Source organism: Setaria italica, chromosome VI (genome assembly GCF_000263155.2).
Source record: "Setaria italica strain Yugu1 chromosome VI, Setaria_italica_v2.0, whole genome shotgun sequence".
In the NCBI taxonomy this organism is placed as follows: Eukaryota; Viridiplantae; Streptophyta; class Magnoliopsida; order Poales; family Poaceae; genus Setaria; species Setaria italica.
In genome coordinates this window covers 10058187-10076907 of record NC_028455.1, presented here as the reverse complement: position 1 = coordinate 10076907, position 18721 = coordinate 10058187, and the positions used below count along the sequence as shown (strand labels likewise).

General features: G+C 47.9%; 1 protein-coding gene across 1 annotated transcript; it reads right to left on the bottom strand.

Moving 5' to 3' along the window:
- Window positions 1-9861: 9861 nt before the first annotated feature.
- Window positions 9862-10982, bottom strand: LOC101782476 (senescence-specific cysteine protease SAG39). Its single transcript, XM_004974481.1, has 2 exons — window positions 10547-10982; window positions 9862-10448 (listed from the first exon to the last, which is right to left on the bottom strand). Exons 1-2 carry the CDS (start codon window positions 10980-10982, stop codon window positions 9862-9864), a joined length of 1023 nt encoding a protein of 340 aa, XP_004974538.1.
- Window positions 10983-18721: the final 7739 nt, after the last annotated feature.

Below are 18721 nucleotides of genomic sequence, written 5' to 3'. Positions count from 1 at the left end.
CTCTGGAGGGTCTCGTTGAGAATTTCGGTGGATTTTCAATTTCTGACCTAGTTAGAGGCTAGGGGGACGAGTCTGAGTACAACTCGGCTTCTTCCGCCAGTCGGCTTGACTCGCACGAGTTGACGCATAAGCCATCATACGAATCGAACTACTCCCAGAATCAATTCCCATTTGAACTCTGCAATGCGGCCACTGTCTATCAGACGGCCTTATCCAGATCGCAATCCAATATATGGATGAGATTGATGACCCCGACTACTACTTGGATTTGGATGAGGAGACCCCTTTATCAGGTTCGCAGATGAGCCTGGTAATCACATCAACACCACAAGGCAGATTCATCTACTGGCCCAACATGAAGCCATCCACTCTAGCCAAGGACAACAATTCATGCCTCATTGCCTACCTCGACACTCTCTCATACTAGGACAGAGCTCCTTTGTCTCATATCCTAGAGGAGGGTGGCCCTACGGAAGTCACCGCCTTTAGTTCGGAAAGCTTCTAACCAGAGCGAGAAGTTTTCAATGTTCTCAAAAATAAAGATGGTGATCAGGAAGAAGAGCAACGGGATAACAACCCAGGACATGAACATCACCTAGATGACATCTCACAAGACGAGCTCACTGCCAGCATTGTTAGAGAAGAAATTAAAGCACAAAGAACTCAACGATGAGCAAGAAACACCACAAGAGAAGACAAACAAAGCCGCCTTGCAGCAGATCTACCAATCCAGAACCTTGACATCGCCTTTGAAGCAGTTCAAATATGTCACCATCATACTCCTTTGGCCACCATCACGTCAATTGATCTCATCACCTGCGTAACACCCCAAAACAAGTACACCCAATAGTTAGCTGAACTGACAGAACTCGTGTATGAATAACTCAATCAGCAGAATCCCATACAGTCAGTCCAACGCTCCGATCGAAGCCAACATGGTAGCAGCCACAGAGGCCATCTGCCCAGACCAAGTCAAGCTGGAGGCGCCAGACCAAGCCAAGCTGGAACTGAACGTAGTTAGGCAGGTGTTGATGCTCGTTGTTGACACACCTTTACCCTTTTTTATCTTCAATAATGACATGAATTTAATACCTAAACTATTGACTACACCTAATAAACTAGTCATTTTCACATGTGAAACATATTTTGGAGTTCTGTATTTGTAGGGATATGACCTAAAAGTATATTTTTGGATAAAGCACTGAACGAGCATCAAACCAGACAAAGGTAGAGGCCAACGGGCCTAGGAAGAGCCTTTGGCTGATCGCAAAAGGAGCCCTGGCCGACCGGCCTAGGGTCTTCTGGAGCCTTTCGACGCCCATCTTTGGCAAGCAATCCTTCGAGTCAAGAATAAGCTACTGGGAGGACAACCCTGAAGTCATTTGAAGTTTCAAGTAAGTGAGTCACAGATTTCACTACGTCATAGCTGGTGAACAATTATTAAGTGGAACCTTCGGTCAAGACAATATTTGGAGTTTCATTCACTCAGTCGTTTTGTATTCCTTTCTTTTTCATGAACCAATGACTTGAGCCATCCCAATTTTTATTTGATTTTTCCTAAAAAACCAAAATCATATATCCCTATACGAGGGGTAAAGGTACCCATGGGTCCCCACCGACCAGGATACTGGTCGGTCCTGGAAAGTGGGCCCGCCTAACAATGTCATGCGGGCCAAGGCACAAAAATGCGGGGAGCACAAGCCAGGAAGCTGGGTGAATGGATTCTGCCCGGTTATCACAGGATACTTCTTGTAAACCAATTAAAATTTCTTTCCATTTGACAACCAACTAGAATTAGATCCTATCTGATTGTAACCCTAGGTTGTGGGCCTCTATAAGGTGGCCAGGGATGCCCCCCGAGGGTACATCGATTCTTCGCATCCCGTACTAGCAATGCAATCCACCAGAACACAGGATGTATGGTATTACTCTCCGGAGGCTTGAACCTATCTAAACCTTGAGCCCTTTTTAAACCATTCGAGTTCTTGGTCTTACAATCTCTTCCGCCTACAAATCTACCACCAGGGTACCCCTCTAGTGGACTACCGGTCACTAAATCCAATAGTTGGCACGCCAGGTAGGAGTGGTCGTGAGATCCTCCCCAACAGCTCGATTGCATCCCGCCCCAGCATCATCTTCCCCGAGAGCATGAAGAACTTCCTCACCAAACTGATCTAGCTCCACTTCGAGAGCATGCCAGTCACTAAATCCGATAGTTGGCGTGCCAGGTAGGGGCATTGGCTCGTCAGGGTTGGCCATAGGCTGGATCGTGTCCATCACGTAGCCTGCGGCCGACCTCAGGTCTTTCAGCTCCACCTTCAACCTTGCAATGACCACCTGATCATGCCAGAGACTATTCATAATAGAAATCAAGCACCGGTTCATATTCTTGCACAAGCTAGCCTCATAGGCCAGTTTCTGCGACATGGCATGCTCACGGTTCGTGGCGACATCGTGGTCTTGCTGCAGTTAGGCATTGGCTTCCTTGCACTCTTTGAGGTCTCTCTTAAGCCTCTCCACTTCTGGGCATCTACAAAATAACAAAACTCAAAAAAAGATAAAGGCCACATCTACCCAAGGTAGATCTTCCATAAGGAACGAAGCCAAACAAGTCAGCAAAGCGCTAAGGTCACCCTAGACCTCCCTGTGATCTTCTTCTGCTCCTCGATCTCTTGGTCCTTTTTTCGGATCTGCTCCGCAGCATCCTCATTGGCCTTATTGAGCTCAGTCTTTAGGCGCTCGACCTCGAGGCAATACTCCTATGCACAGTGGATGGAGTCCGCCCTCTTGTGCATACACTTCGCCAGATTCTATACAAAAGTTACTCCAACAATTCAAACATGGAAGATAGGGGATGAAGTGAATAGCAAGATTGGTCGGCCAACTTACATATAACACCTCTTCGACCTTGGCTGTGGCTTCCTTTAGGGTGGCAAGATCTTTCTTGTCAGTAGCAGCATCTTGCTCTAGGGCCATCCTGCAGAAGTCCAAAGTGGTGGAATCATCCTTGTTGGCATGGACGTCGTCGTTGTAGCGCGCCACCTCCACGTCGGTCGGTGCTTCCCTAGGGTCTCCTCCATATGCACCTCGACACTAGCATCTGTGGCCCCGGGCACGGATACAGTGGCATCCTTGGTGACATGTTGGCATGGTGAAGAGCTCAGCTCGAGACCCTTAGGTCTCGTCACCAAGCCACTCTTGCTCTTGGCCTGGACAGATGTCGTGGATGCAGCCTCTATAGTCGCATCACGAGTTTGACCTTCTGCATGGGTCCTGACGCTAGTGTCTTGCAGGCCCGACTCGTCCACCATCACCGCCTTCCTGCTTGAATGGCGAGACACAGAGATAAAGTGAAGCAATGTACAAACAAAACATCAAACAATATACGACGCCATGATCATACTCACAATGTGCTCCTCTTCGCTCGAAACTTTGGGCGAAAAGGTGCTTGCAGCGGCATGATCAGCTCCTTCTGCTTTCCCGCATGGATTTCCATCTTTAGCTGCTCCTTGAGCCGCTCCGTGTTGGCTGCGGTCGTCTCAAGGAGCTCGACCTTCTTCTTCTTAGTGGCTGGGCTTGGCACCTCGCGTAAGGTCTCCGCAGGGGATGCTGCTGCCATAGTGGGTGCCTTTGGCTTCGTGGCACCTCTCTTCTTTCATTTCTTCTTCTCCGCCTCCAGTGCCTTGGACTCTACCACCTTGTGAACGGCCTGGCGTGTCTGCTGCCCAACAGGATCCGTGCCCCTAAGCTCCGTTCCACTACCTTGGACAAATACATCCACGTCGGAGTTATCAAAGGAGGAGTCCGACTCCCAGTCCAGTGCGGCAGGTGGCTGGTTGGTCTCGGTGCTCGGCCCATCTAGGAACTGGTAACAGACAAAAAAACTCATACTCTCAGCTCTAAAAAATAAAACACAATCAAGATGAAATAGATGCAAAAGCAAAGCAATCAAGCCAAATGATGAAATCACGAGCTTACCGAATCGGTCAGCCTAATGAGGGAATATGCCTTTAGGCATTGCTTGTTCTTGATGACCCTGTGAAAGAACTCAATAACCTAATGGTTGATTTGTAGGCAGGAAGGATTGCGAGACCAAGAACTGGAAGGTGATCACAAGAACACGAAGGTTTAGATAGGTTTAGGCCTCCGGAAAGTAATACCTTACGTCCTATATTTTGCTAGATTGTATTGCTTTGTGCTGGTGCATGGTTTAGTCTTTGATGGAATTGGGTCAGTTCCCCTCCTTGGGGAACCCCTACCTCTCCTATATACTCTGAGGGGTAGGGTCACATGGCTGGACCCCTAGTCGGTTACTATAGATGAGATCTAGTCAGATTACAACATGTGGGGAGCTCTAACCGGACTCTATCTTCTGCCTTCTTCATCAAGTCGGGCTGGCCTATTAGTGGTCGGCTGGACCCTCCATGAGGGTACCCGGGTATCTATAACCATCAAGCCCCGGAGTGGTGTGGAGTTGAACAGCAACCCAACACGAATGCCGAGTTGGATAAGCTTCGCCCGAGTGCTTTCATCATCTGGTTGCCAAGAAGCTGTGTAGTGCTCAAAAAAAATCCTTGATCTTGTAGTCTTTGTCTTGTGAAACACCATGGACATACGTCAAGTGACATCCTACACCCAGCCTTCGACCCGCCGAACGTGAGGACTAGCAGAGCAATGGAAGCATGCCAACCCGAAGTAGGTGTCCAGCCCCCGAGCGCGAGGACTGGTGAAGCCATGTAGGCACGTTGAGTCGCCTCCTGCACCCAGCCTCTGAGCCTGGGAGGTTGGCCTAGTGTTAGGAGGCACGCCGAGTCGTCTATGGCATCCAGCCTCCAAGGCTAGGAGTCGGCCGAGTTGCGGAAGCACGATGAGTCGCCTCCTGCCCTAAGCCAGAGAGGTTGGCGAAGCACCAGGAGGCTCACATGAGGGTCAGGCTTCATGGATTAAGACGTGTGCTACCCGACTACTTTAGCAACTGTTAAGAGCGACGAACAAGCTGCAAAGTAGTCGAAACTATGCGGAAAAGGACCAGCATAAGCTAGGCACCCGTGGGGTGTAGCCCCCGACCGCTCGTGTAGTGGATGGACCAAGTTGTTATAGCAGTCGGGGTGCGACCAAGGTGGTCGGCGAAAGTCACAGAGACACAGAGGAGCCAAGGTGGTCGGCGAAAGTCACGGAGACATGGAGGAGCCGAGGGGTATGTAGGTATACGGAAGCCGTAAAATATTTAATTGTAAATAAGACATAGTTTTATTTGTGGTCGAGTTGTAGAACCCGCATGTCTCATGTACAGGCTCAGAAGCCCCGGGTACCATCTTGATCATCGTGGATGGCGAACAACTTTCAATGAAGCAAACCAGTCGAGACCTATTGCCTAGCAATTCTTGGTCGAGTCCAAGTGGTTGAAGGTATCACCGGTGTGCCCTGCTTGCGATCTGCCTCAACAGGCATGAGCTAGCAGGCCTGGCCTTATTGGACTGGTCAGGGAGCCAGACCCGGCTGTGTACTTGTTGACGCCACAGCAGTGGACGAAGCATGACAGCCAACTTCCTTAAGGGCTGACGATGCACATCCCCCCTAGAAGATGCCGAGTGGCGCTCGTGCCGAAGAAGATGACCCGTGCGTATACCGTATGGATCACAAAGACAAATCAACATGTGATTAGCATCCAAAAAATCAGATCAATTTAATACCAATATTAGAAACAACTCACCCAATTGGACAGATGTCGGAGATTTCTACCGGCAAGCTCGCTAAGTGGATCCCACAATTTCCCCTACCTGGCATGCCAACTGTTGAATTTAGTAGCCCGGCAATCCACCAGGGGGTTATCTAAGTGGTTGATTTGTAGGCAGGGAGGATTGTGAGACCAAGAACTCGAAGGTGATCATGCGCGGTGCAGTGTGCGGCTGGCACGGGTACGGCGTGCAGTGGCCCGACCGGCACGTGGCCCCATCGGTGCGCCTGTTGGCACGCGATCGCAGGGCTTTCCCCGACCATGGCACAGCGAGGCAGCACACGGACCCCAGCAGCTGGTGGCGAGGCGAAGCAATGGTGGCCTACACTACGGCGGCTACGGCTAGAGAACAAGGGAGCCGAGGAAGAGAAAGAAGGGTGGCGAGCTCACGGCGAGGGCTTGGCGAAGGCTATGGCCGTGCTCAGGCGGCGGCGGGCTCCTCCACAGCGGCCTCCTTCCTTTCCCCTTTTCATCCTCTTCCGCTCCACCTCCTCCTTCCCTTTCCTCCCTTATCCTTCCCTTTCCTCCGCCCCTTCCCTCTCTTCTTCTTGGGTGGCGGCGAGGGAAGGTCCCTGGTGACGTGCTCAAGTCGGAATCCCTGGGTCCCCTTTTATAAGCTCGGCATGGCGGTTGGAGGGCAAGGATGGCGGCTTTCCATCCATCTTTGGCGTCCATGCCATGGGGCATCGTGGCATGTATCCGACCGTCGGGTCTAGGGCGTGGAGGTGTGGGGTGAGGGCAAGGAGGTCCATTCCTCCCGACAGAACCTCCTGGAAGGGGTCACAGACGCACGGAGCAGCTGCAGTGTGCTCCAGCACGGCATCCCCATTGGTCTGCGAGCGCATGTGCAAGGTGCGTGATGTACGAGCAAGAGGAGGAAGAAGAACAGGAGCACCGGTGAGGCTAACAGGCGGGGTCGTGCGGGTCAGCGGGAGATAGAGGGAGGCGAGCGCAAGTGAGCGGGCGAGTGGGCGAGCGGCGAGCTGGGCCAGTTGCTGGGCTGGCGGGTTTGCTGGCTGGGAGCAGGGCGGCAACAGGAGCGAGCTGGGATGGCCTGTTGGCCAGGCGGCCGGTTGGGCCGGACATGGGCTAAGATGAGCGTGGCGCACGCGCGGGCTAGGTCGAAGGTTAGCGGGCCACGGGTTAGATAGGTTAGCGGGCCGGTCTGATAGGTTAGGTTAGATTGGTTTAGGTTTGGTTTTTATTTAGATTTTGATTTAGTTTGAATTTTGAATTGAATTAACTCCAAATAAAATAAAAAAGATCCAACTCAACCCACGCAAATTTTGAAATGGAATTTTTGGGATGAGGAATGAATTAGCTAACATTTTAAAATGAGCACACAATTTAAACAAAAAGTTTTTAAATTTTGCAAATTTCACTCAAATAAATATTACAAATTTTTGGAATATTACAATACTCCTTCCGTTGCAAATTGTAGGTCATTTTAACTTTTCTAGGTTTATACATACACTATATCTAGATGCATAATAATATCTATGAACCTACAATTTGGAACAGAGAGAGTATAGTGTATATCTAGGTGCATAATAATATCTATGAACCTAGAAAAGTCAAAACGACCTGCAATAAGGAATGGAGGGAGTAAAGCTGGTACTACTTACTGCTGCTGTGCTACATACATACATGGGGCCCTATGGTTTCAGGGGCACGGGGTGAATAATAGCACAATGCAGGATGAAGAGCATGATGGCGGCAAGGGCACGAAGCCCGGAACAGCAACACCCTCTTGGTCGGAGCAATGCTTTGCCCTGATTTATTGTAGCTTTGTTTCCTCTATCTAGCTTCACATTGAAGTTTGATTATGCTTGTATAGACTAGTTTCCTTCCCAATTATCAATGACTTTCTCCCAAAATTGGATTGTTGCTTCTTTTCAATTCTAGCTCTTCTTCTTGTTCAGCGGGAGTGCCTGTATTTTAATCAATTTTGTTTAGCGGGAATACCTGTATTTCAATCAATTTTGTTATGCAAACCTGACAACTCATGGTATCTATAAGGAAAGTGGTTCTAATTAGGTCATTAGTGATTTTGGTGATTGTGTGTCAATAATAACCTAGGGGACAGTGGCGGAGCTTAACGAAGAATCCAGAGGGGGCCAGCCAGTGTTGATTAAGCAATTAAACTAATAAACAGTACCAAAATCACTATTCAACCAATGGAAATTTTGCTTTGGCAGGGGGGCCATGGCCCGCTATGGCCTTGCCTAAGCTCCGCACTTGCTAAGGACGAACAACGTTTGCGAGTAGACAAGGTTTAGTCACATGGATGTAAGGTAATGGACTTGAGTGATGAAACACATCAAACAAAGGTAAAAGAGGACATGTGCAAGACCACATAAGACCTTAAAGCAACCCAAGACATCATAAAAGAGAAGTCAGCACAAAGATACGGTGATCATAGTCGCATATCATAAACACATAAAGAAATGAAGCAAATCAGTGATCATAGGATGATACTGTGATGGCTATGAAGGGAGCATTTGATGAATCAGTGGTCAGTTCGATTTGAAGTTAACATGCATCATAGCATGATACGGTGACTACAGTAACTGGAGCATAGGATCAATCGGTGATCATAGGATGATACGGTGATAGCCAGAAAGGAAGCAGAAGATGAATTGGTGTGATAGGCTCGGCTCGAATTGGCTATGGAGTTTTTATGCATACACAAAATGATACAGTGACTACAGTACCTGGAGCATTGGATCAATCAGTCATCATAGTATGGTATGGTGATGGCCATGAAGTGGTTATAGTATAAATCGATGATTACTATTTTTGTGACCGTTTGAGCAACGGCTAGTTTCTTGGCCTTAGCCTATTTATACCCGATTGCCTGGCCAATTCGTCTATGTTAGAGTTTTGAAGAAGCTATAGGCTTAGTTTCCAGATATACATAAGTATTCTATTCACCAAAGTGCTCAAGACAAGATTAAGACATTTAGGTATTGATTAGTGCTAGTTTAGGTATCAGCGCATTGCTTTAAGGATTAGCCTAGAGTTATGCAAGGTTTGCACACCTCCTTATTATTGGTGCTTCCACGCACCAAGAGTTGTAAATCTGGGGTTTGTAAGTCGCGTGAGACTCTCTAACAGTGTATGTGGAGTAGCCGGCGGCGCTAATGAATGGGCGGAGCGGCCCTTGGCATTTTGACGAAACTCTACCAAGTGAAGAGTGGCAAGAAGCATCTATGAGAGGCTTAGGCAGAAATCCACTTGCGCGTGGGGAAGGCTCATCAACTATCCTACGAGTTACTCGACTAGGAAGCATATGCCCTTACATGGGCATTTCCTTGAGAGGGGCTCCACAATGAGGACTCGTGGAAACCTTTGCTTTCAACCTCGGTAAAAATCATTGTATTGCCGTATCGGGAGTTTGCCTTCTCTGCCTCATTTATCTTCCGCATTTCTTATTGCACTTTACATTCCACATTTACCTTTCCTAAAATTGCCATGTGTAGTTTCTAGGATTGGAACCTATGGTGCAAAACTGTTTTGGTTAGAGATAGCAACATATACAAAAACCTAGTGCACATCTAGATAGAAATTGGAATATATTTTTATATATGCTTGGAGTCTTAGTTTTTAAACACCCAATTCACCCCCTCTTAGTGTGTCACGATCCCTTCAGTATCGAATGACGTTACATTGTGCAGCCAAATAAAATGTGTAATTGCCATCATGTAATAAGATACGCTGCAATCTGATTCCCTTTGCATTTGCATTACCATTTCACGTACCACCAAACAGCACCTAAGTTCGTTTCATCAGTGATAGTGATTTTCAAAGCATCGGAAAGCCTGTAGCAAATTAGAAATGTGCTTGTTAGGTTGCTTATTCTGACAAGGCACGTTGTCCATAAGCACAGGTGACCAGCATTGGAAAATTACTAGCATGTAGTGTATTTATCATTACCTATCCAACATATTTACATGGTCTTCACATGAAATGCACAAGCGTCCTTAAATAGTAGATCAATTTGTATATATAACAATTTACTCACAATAAGAACGGACTATATATACATGACGAGACAAAGAAGCATCCATCTTTATTCGATATAAGTCTATATATGTACGAATCTGAGAAATACTAATGTAAACCTACTTAGTGGGGTAGGAAGGCTCCATGGCGAGGCCGCACATGCCCCTCTTGTCCGAAATATCCTTCTCCATTCTCAAGTAACCATTCTCGCCCCATGTGGTGCCCCAAGAGTTCTTCATGAGCCAGTAGTTTGTGCCATCACTTGCCTTTCCATAACCGATTGCTGCAATTCCATGATCCAAGTCTGTGCCGCAAGAGCCGGTCATCACACCACCGGAGTAGAACTGAAATGTCATGTCTCCTCCATCCACGGCCACCGAGACAGGCTGGTTAGCTACGGCCTTCATGAGGGCTGCCTCGTTGTTTGCCGGCACATCTTCATAGCCTTTGATGGTCGCAGCACTGTTCGATCCACTCTTGCACTTGTCATCCGCAGCTGTGTAAGGATAGCCAGACTCAGTGGTTAGGCCGCCATTCTTGATGATGAACTTGAAGGCGTCGTCCATCAAACCACCCTCACATCCCTGATCCTCTCCATGGACATCGCAATCCACCAACTCTTGCTCCGAGAGCGAGATGAGCTTTCCGGTGCTGATTTTCACAATGCCCTCCGTGGCGGCCACAGCCGAGAACGCCCAGCAGCAGCCTGCAATTGGTTAATTATGTTTCAACGTACATCAAACACTAGTTGCAGAAAAATAGTGTTGACACAAGTGTATCATCCTTCTAATTAAATGTACTTACCACACTGTCCCTGATCCTTGATGGGAGTCACAGCACCCTTGGTTCTCCAGTCGATGGTCGCCGGAAGCGCATCAATGCTAACATTCTCGTACCTAAATCCGGTAGGGACCTTCATCGGGCTAGGTTTGAAGCCCTTGTTAGTCTTGGTGGCCCTGAACTCGTCGTTGGTGAGGTCGGCAAACTGGTTGACGCCGAGCCAGAACTTGCGGTTCCCAGCGGCGTTGAATGACTCGATGAACTTAACATTGGCCTTGAACACCTCGAACCGCCGAGCCTTCTCGGCAGCATCTTTGTAGACACGGCTGTACTGTGCCATCCATTGCTCGTGCCTCGCCACCATGGCTGAGTCGTCACTCAGGGCGCGAGCTGCGAGAGCACCACTGAATAAGAAGGCGCAGCCGAGGATTGCAAGGAGAAAAGCCTTGGGGCTGGCCATGATCGATCAGGCCTTTCAATAGGTTGCTACTGCTGGCGTTGTGCACTGTGCTTTTGATTTGGTGATTGATATGCAAGAGTTGCACGGGTATATATAGCTACCGGCCTGTATTTTTGTAAGTCTTAAGATACGGTGCTTGTACGATGTATTGTGTGGAAAGGGACATGTCCGTGGCCGTGAAGTACGGTGTGGTTGACAGATGGTATAAAATACTTGTGCTTGAGACGTGCGTTTGCCGCACTGCTGAGAATGCCCATTGTTTATGCCTAGCGTTCTAAAAGCATAATAAAGATATAGAATAAAACGCCACATTTGATCAAAGGCATTAATATTCAACATATAGAGTAAAAATTGGAAAAAAAAAACATACCACCAGGGACGGGAATGTGATTTTGACATATAATACCAAAATAAGTTTTTCCTTATCTTTATATCCTGTACTTGAACATAACGTTCACTTGTTATGGATATCTATAAACTTAAAAATTAACATAGTCGTTCGTCCTTGAACACTTTAAACGATGCCATTCATCTTATTTATATCAGTTTGCCACTCCACTAAAAACCTTCAGTGATATATTGATGCAGACTTTGTGAGATAAATCCTTTTTACTGATGCTCTTTATCACAAACCATAGTGCTATCCGTCACTATCGGTTCTGTTAAAAGACCTCAAAACTAGACACTCAATTTTCCTAAGTTCTCCGCAGCCTCCCTTTCCCCTCTATGCTGCATGCCTCCACGCACCATGATATCTCGCCTAGATGGGAGCCAGGCCAGGCACGGGTTGGAAATTTTTAGAGTTCCGCGAATATCAAAATTATTCTGCGGGTACCAAAATTATATGTAGAAGTTATTTTTGAAAGTTAATGTGTCCATTTTAACAGATATATTTTGACAGAAAATAATTGCCCAAAAAATTTAGTATTCATGACTGTGAGGTTGTTGCACATGAAACAAATAATACAACAACCCGAAAAAGCAAACAACGAACTGCTCAGATGATCACACACTGTTGTCGTTAGTGCTCCACCTGAGCACTCACCAGCCGCACTACCGCCATTGCCGTCCTTGTCCACCGCTGTTGCAGCAGCCTCTTTCTCCTTTTGTGCAAGATTGGCCTTGTCCCAGTGCATATATCCGATCCGAGTGTAGAGGTGCAGAATCATGCCATCCTTATTGCAGCCGTGCACGCCGCACATCTGGCACGAGAGGCTGCCATTATGTTGCTGCAGCACGGTGAACACCTTGCCCACCACCTGGATCTTGATTGTCTTACCAAGCGGAGCATTGTCATTGGTCTCCACGGATTCCTTCGCTTGGGCCACAGAGCCATTCGCTCTGTCAGCTGAGTGCTCTCCTCCAGCTTCCTCAATAATCTCGCCATCCTCTGTAGGTTCAACGTAAGGTTGAACTTCTGCCGGTCCATCTACTTCCAAAGGCACCATGGCTGGAATGTTTTTCACTTGTGGTGCTGCCATTGGCGGTTCTGATTCTGCCTCTTCATCAGCTTTCATTGACTTTGAGCTGTTGTTTTGCACCCGAGTAATCTCACCATCCTCTGCAGGTTCAATGCGAGGCTGAACTTCTGCCAGATCATCTACTTCCATGGGTCCCATGGCAGCAGCATTTTTTACTTGTAGCACTGCTAATGGCGGCACCGGTTCTGCCTTTTCACCAGCTTTCACTGAATTTGAGCTGTTGCTTTGTACCCGAGTAATCTCGCCATCCTCTCACTGGTAGAAAACTGAGCATTAGTCCCGGTTGGTAAGGGTCATATCTCTCGGATATCCATCCGGGATAAACCAACCGCCTGGCGGGGCAGGCCCTTTAGTCCCGGTTGGTGACACCAACCGGGACTAAAGGGGGTCCCTTTAGTCCCGGTTGGATTTACCAACCGGGACTAAAGGGGTCCCCTTTAGTCCCGGCTCAATTCCAACCGGGACTAAATTTCACTTGCATGGCACTGGTGACGCCTGAATTTTTCATGCATGCATCACGTATACGTATAGTAGTACCGCGGCCCTTTTAATTTGTTAACCTTGTAGTTGAGATTTTTTTAGAATGAATTAAATCAACTAGTATTTAAACGAATGGGATTTGTATTTATACAACTACTATATATATACACAATCCTTATACACAATTCATATACACAATTCAACTAGCTTAATTAGTACAAATCGATCATATATACAAATAAATCAGAGTATCTTCCTACGATCTTCCCGTCGTGGTGTTGCTGAGAGGAGTGTCTAATTGTCGTCCATCGTAATAAAATTCTCCTCTTGGATTTACCACCTCGTCCATTATGAATCCAATGAGACCTTCACATATTGCCGCTACTCTTTCTTCCTTCAAGAGTCCTTGTTGAATATTTAACATCTATAATTTGGAAATTTGTGAATGTTACATGAACAAATACATATAAGGAGCTAGAAAATAATTAACTAGTAATATATTTATTTTACGTACTTTAAAGTTGTGTGGCGTCATCTTCGGTCCCTTGGGTCCCAAAAAACTGTGCATGTGCTCACAGATGTAGTAGCCACATAGGTTATTCCCGGGTTCCTGTCTTAAGCACTTCAGTGCGGAAAAAAATAAGTTATGAAATATTCGTGTTATACAATGTAATAAATGTGCAGACTTCATACGTACCGGGAAGTCTGTGTTCCATGTAAGATCTTCTTTGAATGGACCTTGGTGTGTCTTTATGAATTGTTTCCATACGCTGCGGATTAGAATAATGAATGACATAGTGTAACAGGGATAAAATTTAGGAAATAAATTTTTGCATAGAGATAAAGGTCCAGAATTATTACAAGCCTAGCATGTCTTGCAATTCTTGGTAGTCCACCGGATCTTTCCGTAACGAATCAAAGACAGTGATGTGGCTTTTTTCAGGCTCAATTATAATAAGGATCCAGTGGAAGCTGCGTGCGTAAAATGTTCATGCATATTAGAGCTAACTAACATGTAGAGATAAGGAAAAAGACATCGAAAGTAGACGGTATACACACACTTACTTGAAGTTGTATGGAAGTAGTATGAAATCCTTGAATGTTTGTTTGTGTAGGAAATTGTATATTTCGGCAAAGGTTTTTTCCGGCGCTAATTGTATCTGTTGTTGGTTAACTACAGATGGATCCATGAAGCCTACATGTAGGTACGCCTCTCGGCGGCATGTCTGAATTAGCATCCTACATGAAATGGAAGATGAAGTTAGTACGGTGACGCACGCCAAAATTTACATGTAGAGATAATAAATGGACACTTACAGAATCCAAGCGCTGATCAGAGAGACGTCCAGGGCATCATGATGGTACACTTCGTATATATCCTTGAAGTCTAGCCACAGCACTTTCTCCCCTTCACCGTGAAAATCTATCGGTTTGACCTTCATGCCGATCATCTCCCTCGATTTGGCGGATGCCGTCATGTACCATTGATGGAATTCGTACATCTTTGTTGACAGCTTCCGTACCATTGCCGGCTTCACTAGAGGCTTGCCTAGCTCATAAGGCCATCTCGGCTCAGGGGGCGGTGCAGTTGGCGTCTCGACTTGCCCTATGCATTCATCAAGTCCCAGACCTGTTTCTTCCATGAACTTCAATATATTTTCTTGTTGATCCAAGGGCATTGCTTTTACCCGTTGAGCATCTTTCTTTGATAAATGGCTGAGGTCGGGGACTGAACCTTTGGAGGATGATTTTCCTTTTCTTTTATCCTTTTCATCAGCCTTTACTAGAGCCCGTTCATAGTTTGACAAGAGTGGTATCCTTTTCTTGGCTCCTTCCTCCATCCTGATAAAAAAGTTTAAATCCCGCCGACTTACTAGCGGTGGCTCCATCTCCCTTGCCTTTTTTAATTCGGCTTGTTTCTTGAACCACTCACTGGCCTCTCGTTGGATTTCTGCCCACTGTTCCGCATGAGACATTGCCTCAAAGCGTTCCTTGCGAGCCACTTCAGGGTCGACCTTTGTTTTCTTCTTTCGAGGCTGTCTTTGCTTGGGAGGCGGTGCTCGTGACTTCTTGAGTGGTGCTGCAGGTTCCTTCGAGGGGGCCGCTCTTGGTGCCGGCGACGGTGATCGGGGAGGGGTGTTGTTATTGTCGTCGTCGCTCCCAGCACCAGGATGTGGTGGAGATGGAGACCTTGATATAGATGGAAGCGACGGTCCTGGAGCAGGAGATGCCAGTCTCGAGGTATGAGGAGAAGATCGCTGCTCGGGATCTACGGGGAGCGGTCTTGAGGTCTGAGGAGATGGCTCCGTGCGGGAAATAATGATGTAGCGTTTCTTCCATAGAATGATCCCATGAAGCGCATCTGCCAATGTCTTTTCCCCGTCGCCTCCCGGGAAGTCGAGCTCTAGACCTTCATACTGGGCATCTACTATTTGCTCGACGCAGACGCTGGCGTAGCCTGTTGGAATGTCCATGCCATGACTGCTCTGCCCTGCCAGCGTTGGTAACGCACTCCCGTACGCTACCTGTACATATAGCAGAAGTAAACAAGTTGAACTCCGATCTCGAGGCCTGGATCAATTGACAAGATTGCATAAATATTATGTATAAGTATACCTTAATAGTGAGGTTGCCGACCGGTGCATGCAGCTCACATGAGGTCCGTTGCGTGATGGCATCCACGGGGAACCGTTGCTCCTCCACGGGTAACCTGGGCGTCTGCGCATCGGGGACCCCTGTAGAAGCACAACTGCTCCCGAGGCGTTGAGAAGGGCTGGCGGTGTGAGGATTCGGCAGTGCTCCAGATTGCGCCAACTCCGCAACTGCGTCGGCCACCCGCCGATTGATTTCATCCATCATTCGTTGTTCTAGCATCTGCCGCCAGCTCTCCTCCATCTGTTCCTTTCTTCGCTTCCGACTTCTGTAAGAGGCGCTGTCGCCTCGGAAAGCGAACTTCCACGAAACCACCCCGAAGCCCCGGCAACGTCCTGGGTGCTCTGGATTACCGAGGGCCAATGTGAGCTCATCATTTTCTCGGTCCACCCTCAACCTCCCAGCCTTGGAATCTTCAATGTTCTTCATGAGATGTTCGGCCTTCTCACGTATTCTGTCATTGAAAATCAGCGTCCCATCCTCTTGGCTTAGGGAGCCTCCATGAGCGTAGTACCAGTTCTTTGATCGTTCGGGCCATTCAATAGTTGCAGGTATGATTCCCCGTTCGATCAGATCTTGTTCCATCTTTCTCCACTTGGGAATTGCTGAGCCATACCCACCTCGCCCCAAATGATGGTGGTAGCCCTTCTGACTAGCATTTGCAACGTTGGTCGTGATCTTTTTCACACCTTCTTCACTCCTCTTGTATTCAACAAATGCATCCCAGTGGTCCCTCAACTTGGGCCACGCGTTGAAGTCTGGAGTTTTGCCCTTCTTGATGTAGTGGGTGTCCAGCATCTTCTTGAATGTCTGGAATTGAGTAGCCATTTTCTTAAGTGTCCACGCTTTGACATCCTTCTCCCTATAATCTTCGGGGAATGTGAAATGCCTCTTCACGTCTTCCCACAGCATATTCTTTTCTGTCTCTGGAAGGGGTACGGATTATCGCTTCTGCCCTTCCATTCTCTGATGCTGATAGGCACGTTGTCCCGGACGATTGCCCCGATTTGACTAACGTACTTCTTTGCGACTTTCTCGGGAGCAACCGGCCTGCCCTCATCTGTAACTTCGGTGATGACAAGCCTCCCTTCCATCACCTTTGTACGACCTCGGGTCTTCTGCCCTTGTGTCGATCCGGAGGGCTAACAGTTTAAGATTCGTTAATTAGTACGTACTAGTAGCGGTGGCGTGAAACAATACAAGAATGGTTGTATATACCTCGCCGGAACCTTCCGCCACGGCAAGTTGTTGCTGCGGCTGTTGAACTTCATTCACATCGGCAGACATGTTGAGGAACATGTCCGCCTGGGTGCCCTCTTCATCCGTGTATGATAGTGGAACGTTGTCGCCACTACCATCACCAGCGATTATCTGCTCCATGATATACCTTGCGGTCTCATCGTCTGCCATTTCAACTATTGCTGCAAACATACATGGAATCATACATGACAGTCATAGAAATCGTCTTAATACAAATTTGTATATAATCACAGTTCGGAATCATACATGTATATAATGAAATCATAAAATTACATGAATCGTACAAAGTCCGGAATCTTTATACAAATTTCTATGAATTTATACAAATTTCTATGAATTTATACAAATTTCTATGAATTTCTATGAATTTCTATGAATTTCTACGAATTTCTACAAATTTCTACGAATTTCTATGAATTTATACGAATTTCTATGAATTTCTATGAATTTCTATGAATTTATACAAATTTCTATGAATTTATACAAATTTCTATGAATTTCTATGAATTTCTATGAATTTCTATGAATTTCTATGAATTTATACGAATTTATACAAATTTCTACGAATTTCTATGAATTTCTACAAATTTCTACGATTTTCTATGAATTTCTACAAATTTCTACGAATTTCTACGAATTTCTACGACGGCGATAAGGGCGGCGGAGGCGGGACGGCGGCGGTGGGGCGGCGGCGGTCAGGGCGGCGGAGGCGGTTCACCGGAACCACGGGCGGTGCCTAAGCTACTACGTTGTGATGGGCGGCAGGACGGCAGTGAGCACGGCGGCTACTCGGCGGCGATCACGACGGCTACAAGGCGACTCTCACGGTAGCTACTCGGCGGGACGGCGGCGATCACGACGGCGGGACGGTAGTTAACAACCTAACTACAAATCTAACTTAACAAACTAACTAGAAATCTAAAAATCTAACTTAACAAAATTAGAAATCTAAAAATCTAACTTAACAAAATTACAATTCCATCTAAAAAAAACAAAATTAAAAATTAAAAGAAAACGACCAGCTCTCCCGGCGCACCGGCCGGCGCGGCAGACCTCTCGCGCGCGGGGCGGCGGCCGGGGCGGCGGGACGGCGGCGGCCGGGGCGGCCTGACGGCGGCGGCCAGGGCGGCGTGACGGCGGGACGGCGGCGGCCGGGCGGCGTGCGGGACAGCGGCGGCCGGGGCGGCGACGAGGACGAAGACGACGACGGCGGGACGACGGCGGCCGAGGCGAAGACGACGACGGCGGCCGGCGAGGGGCGACGAGGGGCGACGAGGGGCGACGAGGATGGAGCCGGCGACGAGGGGCGATGCAGCCGGCGAGGGAGGCGGACGGGCGGCGACGGGCGGAGAGGGAGGCGGACGGGCGGCGACGGGCGAGGGAGGCGGACGGGCGACGACGACGGCGCAATGCGGGACTTCGACGGCGCAATGGGGGACGACGACTCCTACAGGCTACATGGGTTGGGCGGACGGGCGGCGACGGGCGGAGAGCGCGGGACTTGCGAAAATTTCGCTAAGTGTGGAACTGGCGGGGGGTAGAAGGAGTACAGTGCTTTTAACCCCCCCCCTTTATCCCGGTTCGTAATGGCACCCGGGACAAAAGCGCCTTTTGTCCCGGGTCCCGTCACCAACCGGGACAAAAGGGTACGTTCGGGCGGGAGACGAAACGTACCCTTTTATCCCGGTTGCCGTTTGCAACCGGGATAAAAGGGGGGCCTTTTGTCCCGGTTGCTGTTAGCACCCGGGACAAAAGGTCCTTTTTCCTATTTTTCTTCTCCCGCCTGTTTTTTGGAAATGGATTTTATTTAACCTTTTCACTGCATTCCACGATGAAAAACAAAACCTTCTCAGATTTTGTACATGC

What these genes read in the sequence shown, in the direction of transcription:
- LOC101782476 (XM_004974481.1), bottom strand. Translation starts at nt 10,982, where the DNA reads ATGGCCAGCCCCAAGGCTTTTCTCCTTGCAATCCTCGGCTGCGCCTTC. An exon ending in CAAGGATCAGGGACAGTGTG is followed by an intron (nt 10,449 to 10,546) that starts GTAAGTACATTT and finishes AACCAATTGCAG; the next exon opens with GCTGCTGCTGGGCGTTCTCG.